This window comes from Ischnura elegans, chromosome 13 (assembly GCF_921293095.1).
Source record: "Ischnura elegans chromosome 13, ioIscEleg1.1, whole genome shotgun sequence".
NCBI classification, from domain to species: Eukaryota; Metazoa; Arthropoda; class Insecta; order Odonata; family Coenagrionidae; genus Ischnura; species Ischnura elegans.
In genome coordinates, this window is record NC_060258.1 from 20,018,795 (window position 1) to 20,036,531 (window position 17,737).

At 37.2% G+C, this 17,737-nt stretch overlaps 1 protein-coding gene across 1 annotated transcript in view; it reads left to right on the forward strand.

The window, feature by feature from the left end:
- The window catches only part of LOC124170185, a 41,541-nt gene extending 26,739 nt beyond the window's left edge, over positions 1 to 14,802 (forward strand). The window contains exons 2-5 of the mRNA XM_046548879.1: positions 5,712 to 5,873; positions 7,294 to 7,476; positions 9,654 to 9,773; positions 13,692 to 14,802. Coding sequence (XP_046404835.1) covers positions 5,760 to 5,873; positions 7,294 to 7,476; positions 9,654 to 9,773; positions 13,692 to 13,766 — 492 coding nt within the window. The 5' untranslated portion in view covers positions 5,712 to 5,759 and the 3' untranslated portion in view covers positions 13,767 to 14,802. The remainder of the gene's footprint in view (positions 1 to 5,711; positions 5,874 to 7,293; positions 7,477 to 9,653; positions 9,774 to 13,691) is intronic.
- Positions 14,803 to 17,737: the final 2,935 nt, after the last annotated feature.

Here is a 17,737-nt window from a genome sequence, read left to right on the forward strand (position 1 = left end):
GTCACAACAATCAACCTGGTGTCTCAACTCATGCCCGGAGGCGACTGAACTAAAGTGCGCCGTAGTGGTGGGGGACCCCTCTACCGAGCCGACAAGTCGATACCCCCCATCCACCGCATTGTTGAGGCTACTGCGAACCAGTCCCGATACTTATCGAAAGGACCCTGTGATTCTTCGTTTAAGCTTTCACGTGTGCTCGTCATGTTGAATAAAAACTTTTTGGGCTATGCCGCCGCGTCAATTTTTTAAGGTGTCCCAACGTTTCCCGACTTTGACTTTTGGTTTACTTAACCAGGCCCAGATGAGGCCACAATCCGTCCCCCTCTCCCCCTGGGCCTGGGCTCTTTTACATAAGATGTTATTAAGCATTTTATTGGCACGTATGCCGATAAGTCCACTACATGTGATGCTTGGATGTTCTGTCAACTGGCTGATGAGGCTGCTACGGTTAGGAGAGACTCCTTTCATCCACCGATGTTATTAAGGCAGCCTCCGTTGAGTAGGCACCACGGGATATTTGATAAATAGAGAAATAAATAAACGATATATTAGGACATGCAAATGTTAAAACAGACGATTTGGTTTAAATATGTTGATTAGATAGTAAGAAGTATTTACAAATCTGAGATTCCGTAAGTAGTAAGGTCAAAATTAAAACGTGTAAGTTCAATGAAAAAGAGTTAAACATCATAAAAAGGAAATGACAAAAAGTCTTCAGAATTTTAGTGAAGAAAATGATAATCAACAGAGGCGATAGAAACAATTTGGATATCTGCAACGGAAACTCCTGACGCAGGCGCTGCTTAAGATGAATGTATTTGGCGTTACATTTTTCAGATCGTTCTTTATTACTCATAAAATAAGTCTCGAATTTAAGCGATCTATATAATTCCCGAGGATCAATGTTAGAAGCTTGTCGACCGATGCTGGTCGCTTTCTCAAGGGATTCTGAAAAGTTGGGAATTTAAATTCTTATATCTTAAGTATGTGTGTCAGGTGGTGGGGGGAGGGGAGCGGGAGGTTGGAGAAGTGGGTTGTTGATTGTTTCTGCTGATTACGGGTTGCTAAGTACGGCTAATTTTAATGACGCTGTCCCTGTATAAATAGGGTGGTTTCCTATTATTTTTTATTGCCTAAATCGAAAGATTATTACTCCTGGAGTACGAATTTCACACTTTTTGATTTTTAAATGACGAAATCTATTTTTCGTGATTAAACGAAAAGTGAAAAATTTCAAGCGCGCGAAAACGCGACGGCTAAGTATGAATGATGGGAAAACCCCGTGTGACGTATTTCTGGTTCCAGCTGTCGCCGTGTGAGGTGACCTTGGGGCGAGGCTTGAGCGCTGATACGATGCAGGCTGGTAGCAGGTAGCAGAGTACCCTGCTAGCAGGTAGCGCTTGGCTTAAATAAGGATTATTAATACCTTATCAAACGAAGAAACTTTCCGACTATAGACAGTTTTAATAAGTGATTATTAAGAGATGTTTCCTTGAAGTCTGTGCCTCATGCATGCATTGGTAATCTCAGACGATGTAAAACTCCTATCTACTCGTATAGAAACTAGGTACCTGTGATGCCACGTGGTGTGGCATCACATGGGCGCCAATATGGCCTTTTTCAAATGAGGGTAAAATTGACCGTTGCCATTCGTCTAAACCGGTATTTCTAAAGCCAAATAAGTTGTATATTATGAATACACTAATGGTGGGTAACGAATCGCAATCAATGCATTTCGTTTTCTTTAATGAAGGAAACTACCCTATTAGTTTTAATATGGTACAGGCAGTAGAAAACAAAAAATGTCTCAAGTAAGGGGGAGGTATCCGTAACTTAAGACATTACGAAAAAATATAAATGAACAAAAATGAAAAAGAATTATGGTTTAATTATTCCTTATTTTAAAAGTGAAAGATCTCTTCAGAGTTTACGTTAACATTTACAGTTCGTGGTTATTTCATACATAGTTTTTTTCCGAAACGATTCATCTGAAAATGTGTGATATCAGGGGCGGATCCAGGATTTATTTCTGGGGGGGGCACAAGCAAGGCCGTATCCAGGATTTAGTTCAGGGGGGGGGCACAAGGATATCTCGTAATACAAAACGATCGCAATGATAATGGGACCATTTTAAAAATCTTGCATATTTTGAGGGTCTGGGGGGGGCACGTGCCCCCGTCCCTCCCCCCCCCCCCCCTGGATCCGCCTATGTGTGATATTGCACAATCGCATAGCTGATACACGCCCAAAGCTCTCGTTTAATGAATCTCAAATATTAATTGTTTCAGAAACGTTTAGTAGCAAATTTTTGTCCTAACTTAATTATTTAATGTCCTTAAAGATCTAGAGTATTTAAAAAATATCGAATAGGCATGACACCCAAGAAAAACAGTTTCCATGGTAACTGCAAAGTTCATCAAAAAATATATTTGCGTTTCCATAGCTCAGTAACTATGGAGTTGCGACTCCATATGTATAGGACAAAAAAATGCTGAAAATCGTCTCCCCTCGCGCCTCCTGGAGCATTGCAAATTCCTCTTGAAACACCCGAAACATACGTAAGCGGCAATCACGGCCACCAAATATGTTAATACTTAAAAACAAAATACCGTCAATAATTTGGCTCCGCGGTAGATTTATCCCTGAAGACGATGGTAGACTCAGCCGTTCACAGATTAATTACTCCTGGAGTACGTATTTCACGCTTTTAGATTTTGAAATGACGATATCTATTTTTAACGATTAAATGAGAAGTGGAAGTTTTCCAGCGCGCGATAACGCGACGGCTAAGTGTGAATGCTGGTAAAAGCCCGTGTGACGTCATTCTGGTTCCCGCTTCCGCCATGTGAGGTGACCATATAGGCAATTCCCAAATAGATATCGTCATTTAAAAATCTGAAAGTGTGAAATGCGCACTCCAGGAGTAATAATCTTTCGATTCAGGCAATAAAAAAATAATAGGATACCACCCTTTGCAATTCATTGCTAAAAAATACGTCAAAAATCTAGTAACTATCTTCTTTTTAAGTGATATCATCATCATCTTGTGGTGTTCTGCCCGTCGGCAGGTCCCCCGCGCCAATGCTGTCTCCATTCTCTCCTGTCTAACAATTCATTCTCTTCTGTCTGTCTAAGTTATATATAACTGAATTATTTTTTATTATAGTAAAAACATATGAATAACCTCGTGCCTTTATGTATCTAACTTACCGTACTCATATTCAGGTATAGGCATAATTAAGGTACAGAAATTTACCTACCCAAATGTTGGAAAAAAAAAATAGCATTCCAGTCTTGAAGACTCCAAGACACTGATCCATGTAAATTATGCTTTTCTTTGACCGAGCAAGATTTATTCTTAGTCATGAGACTGATTAAATAGATGCTCCTAAGCTAAGCTAAATGATCAGCAGTCTATTTTCCCGGTAAATGGACACGGCATAAAAATAGATACGAATAGGTTGGTGTCACTATATGTACCCCAACGCACTAATCATTCAGCCATGTCTAATATCGTTATTATCATCGAAGCGAGTCTATCCTTACGGCCCCAATAAAGGCAAATATAATTGTAAAATTGTGAAAGTGAAACAGAAATATTCCAGAAACAAGTACAATTGATTGAAGGATCATAAAAACTGTATAATTTACCTAGTACATATTTTATTTCAAAGTGGCTTCATAACGTCCAAATTACTCCATTTATTTTTGTATCGAACTTTAACTGTTTCTGTTTTATAAAATGTGTATAATCAGCAAACCCAGGATTTCACAACCTGCAGTGGTAACGACCAATTTGATAACATCGAAGTCCCAAGTGATCGAATTGTTTTCGCTCAATGACTCTCGATCCATTTGATTTACTCGATTACTTTGAACGAATCGATCGCGAACGACCGATAATTACCATGCGTTCACAAGATCTCACCCGTACGCTCAACCTCACAGTGTCGAAAGAAGAGAGTTGCTTTGCTTTGAAGTCGACGTGGGTTTATACACGCCATGTTTCGCCACGTGACGAGACGGAGAGTAAATAACGGCCGCCGTCTCCATGACGACGGAGAGGAGACGAAAATAGTACGGCACTCCCACACCAACAAACACACTTTTTTTCCACTCACGGATCGAGAGGCGTTCGTTCGAGTCGTTGGAACGAGTCGTTCCCGCGAATCGTTCGATCCAACGACTAATAAAACAATAGTTTATATGTATTGTGAATGCATTTCACGTTGAATTCCCTTCAGAAATACATTTGAATGGTATTACAATAGGGTGGTTTCCTATTTCTTTTTAATTGCCTAAATCGAAAGATTATTACTCCTGGAGTACGTATTTCACGCTATTAGATTTTTAAATGACAATATATATATATATATATATATATATATATATATATATATATATATATATATATGTATTTTTCGCGAGCAAATGAAAAGTGAATAATTTCAAGCACGCGAAAACGCGACGGAAAAGTATTAATGCTGGGAAAAGCCCGTGTGACGTCATTCTGGTTCCGGTGCCACCGTGTGAGGCCGCCTTGGTGCGAGGCTATGATCGCCGCTACGATGAAGGCAGCTAGCAGGTAGCGTAGAGTACTCTGCTAGTAGGTAGCGCTTGGTTTAAATAAGTATTATTAATACCTTATCAAACGAAGAATACGTACTCCAGGAGTAATAATCTTTCGATTTAGGCAGTAAAAAAATAATAGGAAAGCACCCTATTGCTGAATCTCATTATGTCTCCCTTCCAGACCTTAGAAATGTTGAGTAAATCGGCATGCAATATGACCTATTGTATTTCTCCAAAACTTTAACTTCACATATTCCAATATTGCACCAAGTAGACATTAAAAGTAATAAGTACATGACAGTATTTAAATGAGGTACATACCAAGCTTTAGATTACTAGCGAATGAGATTGTTGATTTAATTAATGTTATATTTCAATCTCGCGGCTTCTCGACTCCACACCGAGAAATCATCATCACTGGAGAAGAAATAAGCGGCCATGAATTAATCTACCTGCAGAACGTTCCCAGGATGCGTCTTTTCGAAGTCGTTGTCAACCATTACACAATACAAGCACCATAAAACTATTAAACTATTCACATCTGCTTTTCACACACCCTTCAAGTTACGAATCAGTATCATCGTAGATGTTGCCATCGTCGTTACTGTTTTGTTATTACCATGGAGCGAGTCTGTTTATTCGCATTCTGACGTCACAGAGCGTTCTTGTAGCGCGAAAGAATTTAGTAATTTTTGTGAACTTTGAAGCTCTCTAGCAACAAGAATGTTTGGAATTATGAATTAAAATTTTTCAGACGTTAATAAATATAACATGCTTATCTAGACAAGTTAAAAAAATTACCTTTTTAATTTTATGAGAGCACCCCATTCATTGCACGAGAAGGTTACATCAATTTGGAATGTGAAGAGTTTTTCTTAATAATTTGCTCAACTTATTTCATATTTCTCTTTTTTTTATTGGCTTCTGTCTCAGCAGATGGTAAAACCTGTGTTAGGATGTCCCGATGCATGCCCCTTTTAGAATTGACCACCCAACATTTGGCCTTCCAAATCCATGCTCCCCAATTTGTGACGAGTTGGGACGCGGCTTTAGGTAGCTAACTGGGGAGTTAGAACGCATATCTTCAATTATAATTTAATTATATTGGCGAATTTCATCGTTCAATTATATCTTTCCAGGATTGCTGCCTTTTATTGCTGGACGAGTGAACTAGAAGTAACAGCAGAATGTCGCACTCCGTGACCATCACCAGGACGACCACGTCGACGACAACTTCAGCGCTGCTCATCAACACGGGATACTTCAAAACACTGCCGGGACTCCTGAAGCTGGCGCAAGTCGTGAGTCGTATTTATAATCAACAGAGTTTGTTTATCGGGAGACAACGGTCTCTATCGTATGTTTTTTTATCGCTTTGCGTTTAGTTTGCTTCGATTGGACGATAGAACAGCTCAGACTCCGACGCCTGGATTTTATATACAGAAAGTTGGGAATAGGGTGGTTTTCTAGTGTTTTTATTGCCTAAATCGAAATACTATTATTCCTGGAGTACGCATTTCACGCTTTTAGATTTATAAATGACGATATCTATTTTTTCGCAATTAAATGAAAAGTGAAAATTTTCAAGCGCACGAAAACGCTGAGGCTACGTATGAAATTATTTATTTTTATTTTTATTTTAATAAAGATATACGCATACAGCAATACTGCCAATTTAAAGTGCACTTATAACAACAGATATTAAATAATTAAAGAACAATTATTTGATTAGAAATTCAAATAGAATAAAAAAGAAAAACAAACATTTATCCGGTTATTTAGTCATTTATGCAATAAATATGTTAATGCCCGATGAGTAAAATTTTTAAGTGTCTGACCAAACGGATCAATATCACTGGGTAGAGTATTTATTAAAAGGGAAAGCCTATGGAAAAGTGAGCGCTTAATTACCGATAGCCTGGGTGTAGGAGGAATGTGGAGTAAAGAGGTAGATCGGGTGTGGCGGGAAGGTACTCTAATGTTGAGGAAGGTTAACAATGTCAGGACTGTCGAAGTGGGAGTTAAGGGTATTATAAATGAATTTGATGTCTGATTGAAGTCGGAGAAGGGATAGACTAGGGACGGATAAAGAGGATAAAACTGCACTAGTAGGTGACACGCGGAGATTTGGGTTTCTAAATTTTACTATTTTTGCAAAAAAGGTTGTAACACTGTTAAGGGTGGCAAGATTAGTGGGGGCAGACATTGACCAAATTAATGCTGGGAAAAGCCCGTATGATGTCATTCTGGTTCCGGCTGCAATTTTAGCAACAGGGTTAGTCGAAGATAGATGATTAAAATCGGAACTCCCAACTCATCGGAGATTTACGTAAAAATACGGCGGTTCAAATATATCTACATCTAAATAATACCCACCGAGCCACATCTAAGGTGTTTGGCAGGGGTAGAAGAACCATCAAAAACGCTCATATATAGAAGAAAAAAATGCCGACGCTTTTCTCTATTCTTCATTAAATACTGTGGATAATGAAGTAATTTTTAATGAAGTATAGAATTTAAAGTTTTTAAATAAAACATCCATTGAGGTGAAAAATTTACAAAGTGACAGTAACTGAGCCCCTTTATAATTTTCTGATGATCAGTTCATTGCTTCTTTCACAGAGTTTAATATACGGCTAATTTTTCCGATAAACTGTTCGATTTTTATTGACGGGATGCTGATGTTTTTTGTTTCATTTTTTCCCATTGTTGCCGCTGCAGGTGCTTGGCGCTGTGTGCGTTGGTTTGGCCGCGCACTACTCCACCGGGTTTCGTAATTACGGCTACACGTCAGAGCTGTTCTACCTCCTCATGGTGACCACGTTCCTCATCGCGTCGGCGTGTTTATTCTTCTCCTGTTTATTCTCCCTCGCCACGGCAACCATCATCTCCAAGACTCTATACGTAAGTCACTCAACCGACAACAATATGCCTCTATTAACGCGTTCAAATATATCAATGTTAACAATAACCATGCATATAGTTACAAGTATAGATATCGATGCATAAGTTCTAACAACACGTATCTCAAAGATAGCAACTGTTTAGGAGAGCAGAAAAGAACGATTAGTTTCTATTACTTGCACACCGAAATTAAAAACCAAAAGTACATAAAACTGTAAAAGAAGCATCCATTTGCAAATAAAGGGTTGTTCTTTTGCATGTATTTTATTTTTTAATGAATTATTACACTTTGTTTGAGATAACTGTCTCAAACCGGCCGAATTTGAGATACGTGTTCTTAGAACTTAGCCATCGATATACAAATACTATAAAGAATAAATTATAAGAGAATAACTTAGACTTTTTTGCCACACTATTAAATACTTTTTTAAACTTTGCGAAGTCAACAGGTAGGTAAATGTGTGATACTTTTATAATTATTATTTTCTTCCATATTACTTTTGTGAGCTTGGATGAATTTGCGTTCAAAACACCATGTCTTCTTTTTGTAATCTTGTTGAGTTTTGATTGCATAATATTATGAAGTAATTTATATCTCTTTTTCTTATTATATTGTAACGGTTAATATTTTTATGTATTGTAATTTTATACTGGGTGTCTATGCCTGTTAATAAACCATATTATTATTATTATTATTTTACAATTGTAATATATTAATGGGAATTACGCCCGGCGGCCATCTTGGAAATGAGTCGAATGTCATGTCAAATGACCTCAACTCTCAGTTTACTACTCTAAATACCATTCCATGCTGTACCATAAAGTAAGAATATTAGAGAGAAGACAGCGAAAATACGCCATTATAGTATTGAAATAGGAATTTCGGCTGGCGGCCATATTGAAATATGTTAAATTACGCAAAATTTGAAATAATTCAAGTGTCATTTTCACAGGGTAAATATACTTCTGATTATAATAAGTGAAATATTTCAAGCGCGCGAAAACGCGACGGCTAAGTACGAATGCTGGGAAAAGCCCGTGTGACGTCATTCTGGTCCCGGCTAACGCCTTGTGAGGTCACCTTGGGGCGAGGATATGTGTGCCACTGCGATGCTGGCTGCTAGCAGATGGCAGAGTACCCTGCTAGCAGATAGCGCTGGGCCTAAATGAGGATTATTAATACCCTATCAAACGAAGGAAACTTTCCGACCGTGGCATTGGGCATAGACCATAGGCAACTTCATTAACTTTGTAACTGAACCTATAGAAATCTACTACGTCTACAAAATCCATCTGCCACAATTAGTTGAAAACATTAATATAATAGCTTTTGCGTATTTTTAAAACGCATATTTTGTTTAAAAATAACGAAAATGTTTAAACACTAGCTAGTCCTACAGTTTACCCCGAAAAAAAATTGATAAAAAAAAGGTCTTAATTTATTTGAAAATTTTCTATGATCCGAAAATTCGTGATTTTAATGAACTATAGATTAAATGTGAGCATTAAAAAAATACGTCGGAGCGAGCAAATGCTGCGTTGCCACGTCTTGTGCGCAAAACTTTGCTTCCTGGTAACCGGCACTGGCCCGGTTAAGCCCCGCTTGGCAACATGACATTAATAGAAGCTATTAGAATTCACAAATATCAATATTTTTATAGATTATGGATAATAGAAATTTTTCTAATAAATAAGGAAGTTTTTTATCGATTATATTTTTTCTTTCGGGGTAAACCGTGGAACTAGATAGTGTTTAAACATTTTCGTTATTCTACAACAAAATATGCGTTTTAAAAATACGCAAAAGCCATTTCATTAATCTACATTAATGTTTACAACTTATAGTGGAAGATGAATGTGGTAGACGTAGTAGTTTTCCCTAGGTTGAGTTACAATGTTCATGAAGTTGATAAAGCGGCTAATTTTATGGTGCACGGAGTCTCTTATTGCACTCCCGTGTCAACATTTTTGAATTTTTCATAAAACAAAAAATTATTCAAAATTGACAATAGAATTATATTTAAAATGACGCATAATTCATTCTAATGGCAGGCACGAAAGTCCAGATATAAATTTTCAAAGTATAGCGGCACATTATTTTGACGCCGACAGTAGTATTCAGCCAAGTGGATTGGAGTTGGGTGTCTCTCATATTGTTTTTCCGTCTCATATTTCAGGAGCTCATGTACCACGCCATCGGCTTCATCCTCCTGCTTGCCGCGTCAGCAACTCTCCTCGTCCAGGTCAACAATAAACAGTACCGCGGTTACTATTACGAACCCTTCTTGGCGGCGTCGGTGAGTATCAAACATCCACACCACTGTATTTCAACTAGGGCTGTGCTAGACTCTCGGCGCGGCGAGAGTCTCGCCTGGGTCGAGAGTCTTGACGAGACTCGAGAAGTCTCGCCCCTCCAAGATTTCTCGAAACCCGTCGAGACTCCCAGCTCCTCGAAAAAAATATTATGATATCTTATATATTTCCAAAACTAGAAATAGTTGTAAGATCGACATTGACAACTTAAGCATATTTTATTATTTAATAAACCAAAATTGACTGGTAACCATGAACCTTAGTTACCATAAATAAACATTTCAAAAAAGCGTATAAAATTCTATAAAATTAAACTATGATTTCTTCTTTTTTGTTAATTTACAAGTGAATGTTACTTTTTTACTATAGTACTACAAAAATAAACAATGGTGTAACACTTTAACATGCCTAAGTATCAAAATTATATGCACAATTTCATTTTAAGCCTTGATAATGGTTTGTAAATAAACGGAAACGTCGGCAAAATTCACATTTCAATTTAAAGACTACACTCCAAGATTCAAATTTTATATTAAATATTGAGGTCAGGAACAGGAAGTAATTTTTTTTCCAAATCCCTCGTTGGGAACTCTATTAGAATCGTGCACACTCTTAGAAAAATTGGATGCAGAGGGTAAATCGTTAAATAAAATATTTTTATAGTGTGAATAAATCTATAAAAGTCGCAAGGGATAGCTTGGTAAACTCTATCATCGTCTGATTGCAGTATTCAGCGGAAATTCTCGCCTTGCCGGGGAGTCTCGACCGGTGTCGAGAAATCTCGAAGGGGCGAGACTTCCCGACTCTCGTCAAGACTCTCGACACAGGCGAGACTCTCGCCGCTTCGAAAGTCTCGTCCCCGCAATGCCGAGAAATGAAATTCTCGTCTCGACCATCGAGACTCTCGCACAGCACTAATTTCAACACTGTTTGGGGTCCACAAAAATTGCTGCGATTAAACTTTTTTAAGGCTAATATTATTAAGGCGTGGATTCCAAAAAAATCCGTAAAACAAGTGTGCCCTTACCACAACCAAATTTGACTTTGTTGAAAAGATGTTTTTTGTACGTGGGACCAAAGGTTTACTACCCCAGTCATGCTTTATTTCAAAGTCTTGGAAAAGTTTTTGCAAAATGCACATTCTTGGCTTCTCACTTAAGAGAGTGTAGAACAAATATTGTTATAAAATATTGATGTAAATGAATTATAAATACTACTTTAGTTGTTTTTTTCATGTACGCACTTAAGCTTGGTCAGTATAGATTATCAAGGTAACACAAAATGAGCTACACTATATGTAAAGCATAATGTATTATTATTTTGGATGGTAGCCTCAAACAGGTTATCCTTCGCGGCTACCTAAAATTACTCAATTTTCCTATTTTCGTGTATTTTGTGTGTGGAGTAATACAATTATTATTATTAAAAAACATTTATACGAAAGCGACATCTATAATAGTTTCTAAGATGGCGTCTGTGACGTGAAATAAAACCAATCGTGGCTCGCTCCCCTATTGGCCATAGGGACATATATGTCCCATTACGTAAAAAACTTCATCATCATCATCACTCGTCAACTATCCTAGGATTGGTTTGACGCAGCTCTCCACTCAGTTCTCCTTTCAGCTAATCTTTTCACACCTACGTATTTCCTCTCTTTCACATCTCTCTTTACTTGTTCCATATATTTTGTTCGGGGTCTTCCTTTTCCATTCTTGCCTTCCACCTGTCCTTCGACGATTGTCTTCATCAGGCCATCATGTCTCAAGATGTGGCCTATAAGGTTGTTCCGTCTTCTTATTAAGGTTTAAATGAGGCTTCTCTTCTCTCCTACCCTTCTTAGGACTTCCTCGTTACTAACTCGGTCGATTCATTTGATTTTCATCATTCATATCCCTTTTACTGCCACAGGGCCGATATATATCGGCCCTCGCTGGTCGAGCGAAAACTGCAAGGGGTCGATTTCTCGGCCCGAATTATTTGAAATTTTTTCGTGATTGTGGCCTTTTTCAGCGCCTGTAATTTATATAAACTCTTATAATCTATGTATGGTTGTAAGATATAAATATATCTTAAGTATTGGGAAAAAGTCTAGATGCATAATATAAAATTAAATAGCTGAAAATTTTTAAAATCTGAAATGTTTCAAATTTCGAAAAATAGCCTTTTATGAATAGTATCACATTTCGAAGGCCTCTATCCTTGCTTTCTCCGCTGCTGTAAATGTCCATGTCTGACTTCCGTATAGGAGAATACTCCAGATGTAGGTTCTTATAAATAAATTATTTATTTCCATGTTTAAGTTTCCCGCTGTTAGCAGGTCTCTCTTTTGGTGGAATGCTCTCTTCGCCTGGGCTATTCGGCTGATAATTTCCTTCTGGATATTTTTGTGAAAATTTAAGCCCAAGAGCGGTGTTTTTCGTACCAATTCCACATGCAATGTGCGCATAAAGGATAAAAATAAAGTCTTTTTATAATCGACCTCCTCATTGATTTGTTATTAACAATCAAAATTTCACCCCGTAATCAGCATTTCAAGTGAAAGATCATGACAATGTGGAAACTACAATATCTGAAGGATATCACAAGAAGAATTTTAAACTAGAAGACAATAGCCTATTCTTCAGTAAAACCAATTTTTACAGTCATGCACCTTCCCATTTGATTTTGAGAGAAATTAAAAAATCTGGGACATATTTTGGACCCTTGGACATTAAAGGGTTAACAGATGAAAAAAAAGAGTTCCAATGGCCGTAAAATTTGGCGCCATTCGTCAAGCTAAAAAAGGAAAGACAGGAAAACCCTCCTGCGATAGTTGACGGTAATGTTACTTCCTCAACAAAGACTACCACATCCAAAAAAAACGGAATGCCTCGTCCACATTACGATTGTCTAAGCGATCGTCCCAACGATAGTTGGCTGAGTTAGCCGTGTGAATGCAAGTTCTGACTATAGTTGACGTAGTTCCTAACGTTGCCACTTTACGATGGTTAGGCGCTGGGACATAGGCGGATCCAGGGGGGGGGGGGGCACGGGGGCACGTGCCCCCCCCAGACCCTCAAAAATATGCAAGATTTTTAAATCGGTCCCATTATCATTGCGTTCGTTTTGTATCACGAGGTATCCTTGTGCCCCACCCAAAAAGAAATCCTTGATCCGCCCCTGCGCTGGGATACCGGATTAACTTTATGACCGTTGACCCCCATTGTGACCCTTGGAGGTCAAAAAATCAACAATACGGATCTATGAACTGTCTAACCGACTTTGGCACCCTTCAAAACTTATGGTTTGACACTTTGGTTGTCACGATGGCCCGACTTTTAACTCTATGACCCCCATTGACCCTCGGAGGTCAATTAGTGAATAATATGGGTATTTGGACAATACCAATGACTTGGGCACCCTATAAAACCCATGGATCGACACCTTTGTTGGTATGCTATTCTTTTTGCCGCCCTTATGACCTTGAATGTGACCTTACTGGATCAACGGTTGAATTTTCGTAAATAAAAGTGTTATTTTCGGGTTTCTCATGTCCGAAAACCTAAGAATTGACATATTGGTCAATGAAATTCAGATTTTTTTCTATCTCGATTTTTTTAACATTCAAACCCCATTAGGCTAATTCAAATTTTTGGTTTGGGCCCACATTGTAAGGTCATAAGGTAAAACTTGTGAAATTTTGCTTACACTCGACAAAACTTAGGACCTCTCCCTATAAGTATGTCAATTTTCATGAATATTGCTCGATGCAAAGTTACTAAAATTACAAGTCAAAAATGACACACGACCCTTGGGACATTCTGTATATATATTTATATCTTCCATCATGAACGCTATGTATTTCCACTACTTATAACCTATAATCGTTAATTTTTATTTTTTTTTCTTGTACTCCATAGATAATCGGCCTGATCAACTCTGCCCTCTATCTGCTGAGCGCCATTTTCGGCTACAGGAACTACAGGGGAATATAAGCAGCGGAAACATCAAAATACGCCGGACATCAGTAGCCATGGAAACTGTTTACTTGACTCTCCGTTTCTGGTGTTCGGAAAAAAAACAAATGAAGTTGCTTGGAGAGAGAGTGATGGTCATCGGGTAGTAAAATGCGAATATTGCAGTGGAGAATTCTTCCTCAGTTGGTCTCTGAATGTGTCGTCACCCACAGTGCATTTAAATAGGTTTACAAAAGTCGCCACTTGCGTCGCTAGTGGGCAGTGCGATCCGGTTTTCCGAAACAAGCTCGAATAAGATCTAAATTGATATATTCTTGATTGAATCATCTACTAAATTCATGCTTACAAAATGCTATTCCAAATATAACATTGCAAATATTGAGAGCAAATGGTTCGCACTGCCGTCAACGCTGCGTTGCGTACTTTTTTGCAAACAAATTTTACCCGCTTCAATGTGTCTTTAAAGCCAAGTGGGCGTGGCTTAACCGTGTTTAAATTAATTTCTTTTATATTTACATCACGGAAAAGATCTTATTTGAGGGAGAATCTCGCGAACGGATAATCCGATCACGGATAAACCGCTCACGGAAAATCAGGAAATTACCGTATTTTCAATGCGGGTATGAACTGCGCCCAAAGAGGCAATATTATTGCAGTATCCGGGGGACAAACTGGGGTCTCCTAAGTAATCTCCCCGACGATATTTACTACTCAATGACCAATTGTGGTGCCATCTTGCGTCAAGTGCTTGAAATGTGTCGTTTGTTGTGCCTTTCAAATTTTTTATCAGGTGCCGTCGAATTGGGCTTGCATGCTTTTGTGAAGTCCTTACAAAATAGTTGTATTTTCGTACGCTTATTTCGTAATCCTCTCTGTAGATGACATTTCAAATAGATTTCCGAATAATATACTTTTCTGAGGACACATTAATTGTTTCCTGAAAAATAACGCCATTGTCATGCAAGGAAAAATAACAGAAATGAGAAATTCTGGGTCAGATATCTATAACCTTTTCAAAGATTTAGAAGAAATATGGTATGATTTTTTCATTATACAGGGTGTCTCATTTATCTTGACCACCCGAAATAACTTTATGTCTAGATGCAAATTCAAAAATATTTGTCAAGCAAATGTTCATTAGCCGTCAGGGGGACATTTAATCAGCATGACTGCCTTCCTTGTAGCTTTCTTATTTACAAAGATATGAACAGCGGTATGTCTTTTTTAAATGGAGGAAATGAATTGCCGAATAAAAAATATAGGGTGCCATTTAAAAAAGACATACCGCTGTTCATATCTTTGTGAATAACAAAGCTACAAGGAAGGCAATCATGGTGATTAAATGTCCCCCTGACGGCTAATGAACATTTGCTTGACACATTTTTGAATTTGCATCTGGACAATAAGTTATTTCGGGTGGTCAAGATAAATGGGACATTCTGATCCGTATCAAAAAATCCGTATATATCCTATGATTTGCTATAATAATGATTTCATTTAGAAATCACAAAATATGTCAACGATTAAGTTCAACAGATTCAGGAATTATATGGTGGAAGTTCGACATATTTAAATAATGATCAATGAATGTTAAATGTCGCCTGATAGAGTAAACAAAATGCAATCGCTGAAAATGTTATAATTTTCGACGTTATTTCTTTGTCAACGAGGCAGTAAAAAAATTGATGCGAAATAGAATCAAAAAAACGTGCTGCCCGATGTTTTGGTAGAACGTTGTTGACGTTGACAACAATAACATCCATTTATCATTCGTTTTCTAAGTCTGTCATTTCCATTCGTTTTCTATTTATTGCTACATAGATGAACGTGTTGCCAACGCAACCTAGAAAGAGTTTGCTGTTAACTTTTAAACTATTATACAACGCACACAATTTTGTATGAATGAGCGAAATACATTATCTTTTTATCAGACATTTCATTTGTACCTAGCTAAAAGAATCATCGTTGCATTTGTGATTTTTGTACATATAAATATGATTGAAATAACTATATGCATTTGCATTTGAATGCACTCACTAAGTACACAGATTATTTTTTGATGGCTTAAGTGATCACTTTATTTCTTACGATACATTTTTATATGACGTATGAATGATCCTATTGCATGTGCACGTGCAAGCTTTCGTGGCACCTTACGAAACAAATATTGTTCATAATTCAATGTGGAAACTTTATTGTACAGTGTTTTTTTTATTTACGGAAGTGGAATGACAAAACATTTTTGTATGCATTGATATATTCGATGTTATTTTACAAATTTTTTAATATGTTAAAAAAATTACAAAATCTTTCTACTTTTAAACTTTTCGAACAGAATATTTATTTTTTCAACAACAATAAAGATTTAAATCTACAAACTAGTAACCTCGCCGGGAGTTATAGTCAAATAGGTGTATTTTATGCTTGGAGTTTAATTTTTGAAAGAATTAAATGAGGTTTTTTTGACCTAAATATTCTATGGGGATGCATTTTTTTCTTGTGGTATCTCGCTTAGTTGTCCACTTACTGTGGAGAAGTGTGGGGAAAAATTGGGAAACAATATCAACCCATTAATGCCAATTGGAAACCTAAGTTACCAAAATATTTTCCCGCTTTTGAAACATGTTTTCTTCCCCAATACGCGCCGTAAGCCTGAATCACGAGATATTTTCTTTCGTCGCGAAAAGCGATCGCTCTAGTGATCATTTTTCTGAATCACACGGTCCCTACCGCCGTCGCCATTTCGCATCATTTCCGATATCACAGCTCGTTGCCATAGGACCCGAATAACGAAAATATACAATAATAATAATATAATTTCATTCCACTGATATTCAAATACATTACATCGAAAAACCCTTTAATAATTGTGGAATGTATAGGCACCCCTTTGTGGAATACTTTTGAGGCTACCATCGTACACTGTTTAAAACATGACTGGTGCTGATATACAATGAAAATGAATTTATTTCGTTTAATTCAGCGATTTGTTTCCTTACCGATTGGATTCGATCGTGAACTTGCAGTAATTTACACATGGATAACAAACTTTCTTACATAACGCATAAGAATTTCATACACACAATGTATATAAGTGGTCATTCCCGAGCTTTGACGTTTAACAATATAGGAATACCGGACTCGACACCCCTCCTAGAACTAACGAATGTATCCATTTTGGCTTCTACCTTATATAATAATTGTTAATTTTCGCAGTTTTTATTTGCTTTTATTATTGATACAATCAAAATTCTTTTTTCTCACATGCTGTATTGTTTTGATAGGATTATCACTGAGGAATTGGTTAAAAAAGCAAAACATAAACCTTTCACCATATCTAATATCATGTTCAAATGAAATAAATATTGCGAGGGCTACATGGAAGGTGGGGAGATAATTTAATAAAATAAAAAAGATTTTTATTACAGTTGGTACCCCTTCTCTCTTTAGTACTCAAAGGTAAATTTTGATAAATGTGTACAATTTGTTAACAATTTTTATCGCAAACTGTACTGTACTGTATCGTGAACTGTATATCTTTTCTGGCAGCTTAAAGTGCCAGAAAAAACATTGTCCCACTTGAATAATATTATTTTCCGAAGTGAGGTAACTATTTGGGGAAAACATTCTAAATTTTGATAAAAATTGTCTAAATAAAAATTTTCTCTGGGCATTAATGGGTCGACTCATCCCTATGTTTGCGGGTTGCCACAACAAAGAGTGAAAAAATATATATATTTGTTCACATTCACGAATATCATCGGTGAACCTCTAAGTTTACATTAACGTTTTAGTATGTAACTGTTGTCTACATTTGTTGTATGTTTGTGCAGATACTGTTCCTCCTCATTGAAATGAGTTTTTTTTAAAGGAGGACAATGTCGACGCTTCAATGTTTTATTTTTTAACAATGAATGTATTTTTTTATATTTTTGCTAAAAAGCCTGGGAGCAACTAATCCTAATCAAGTGTGAAAAAATGTACATGAG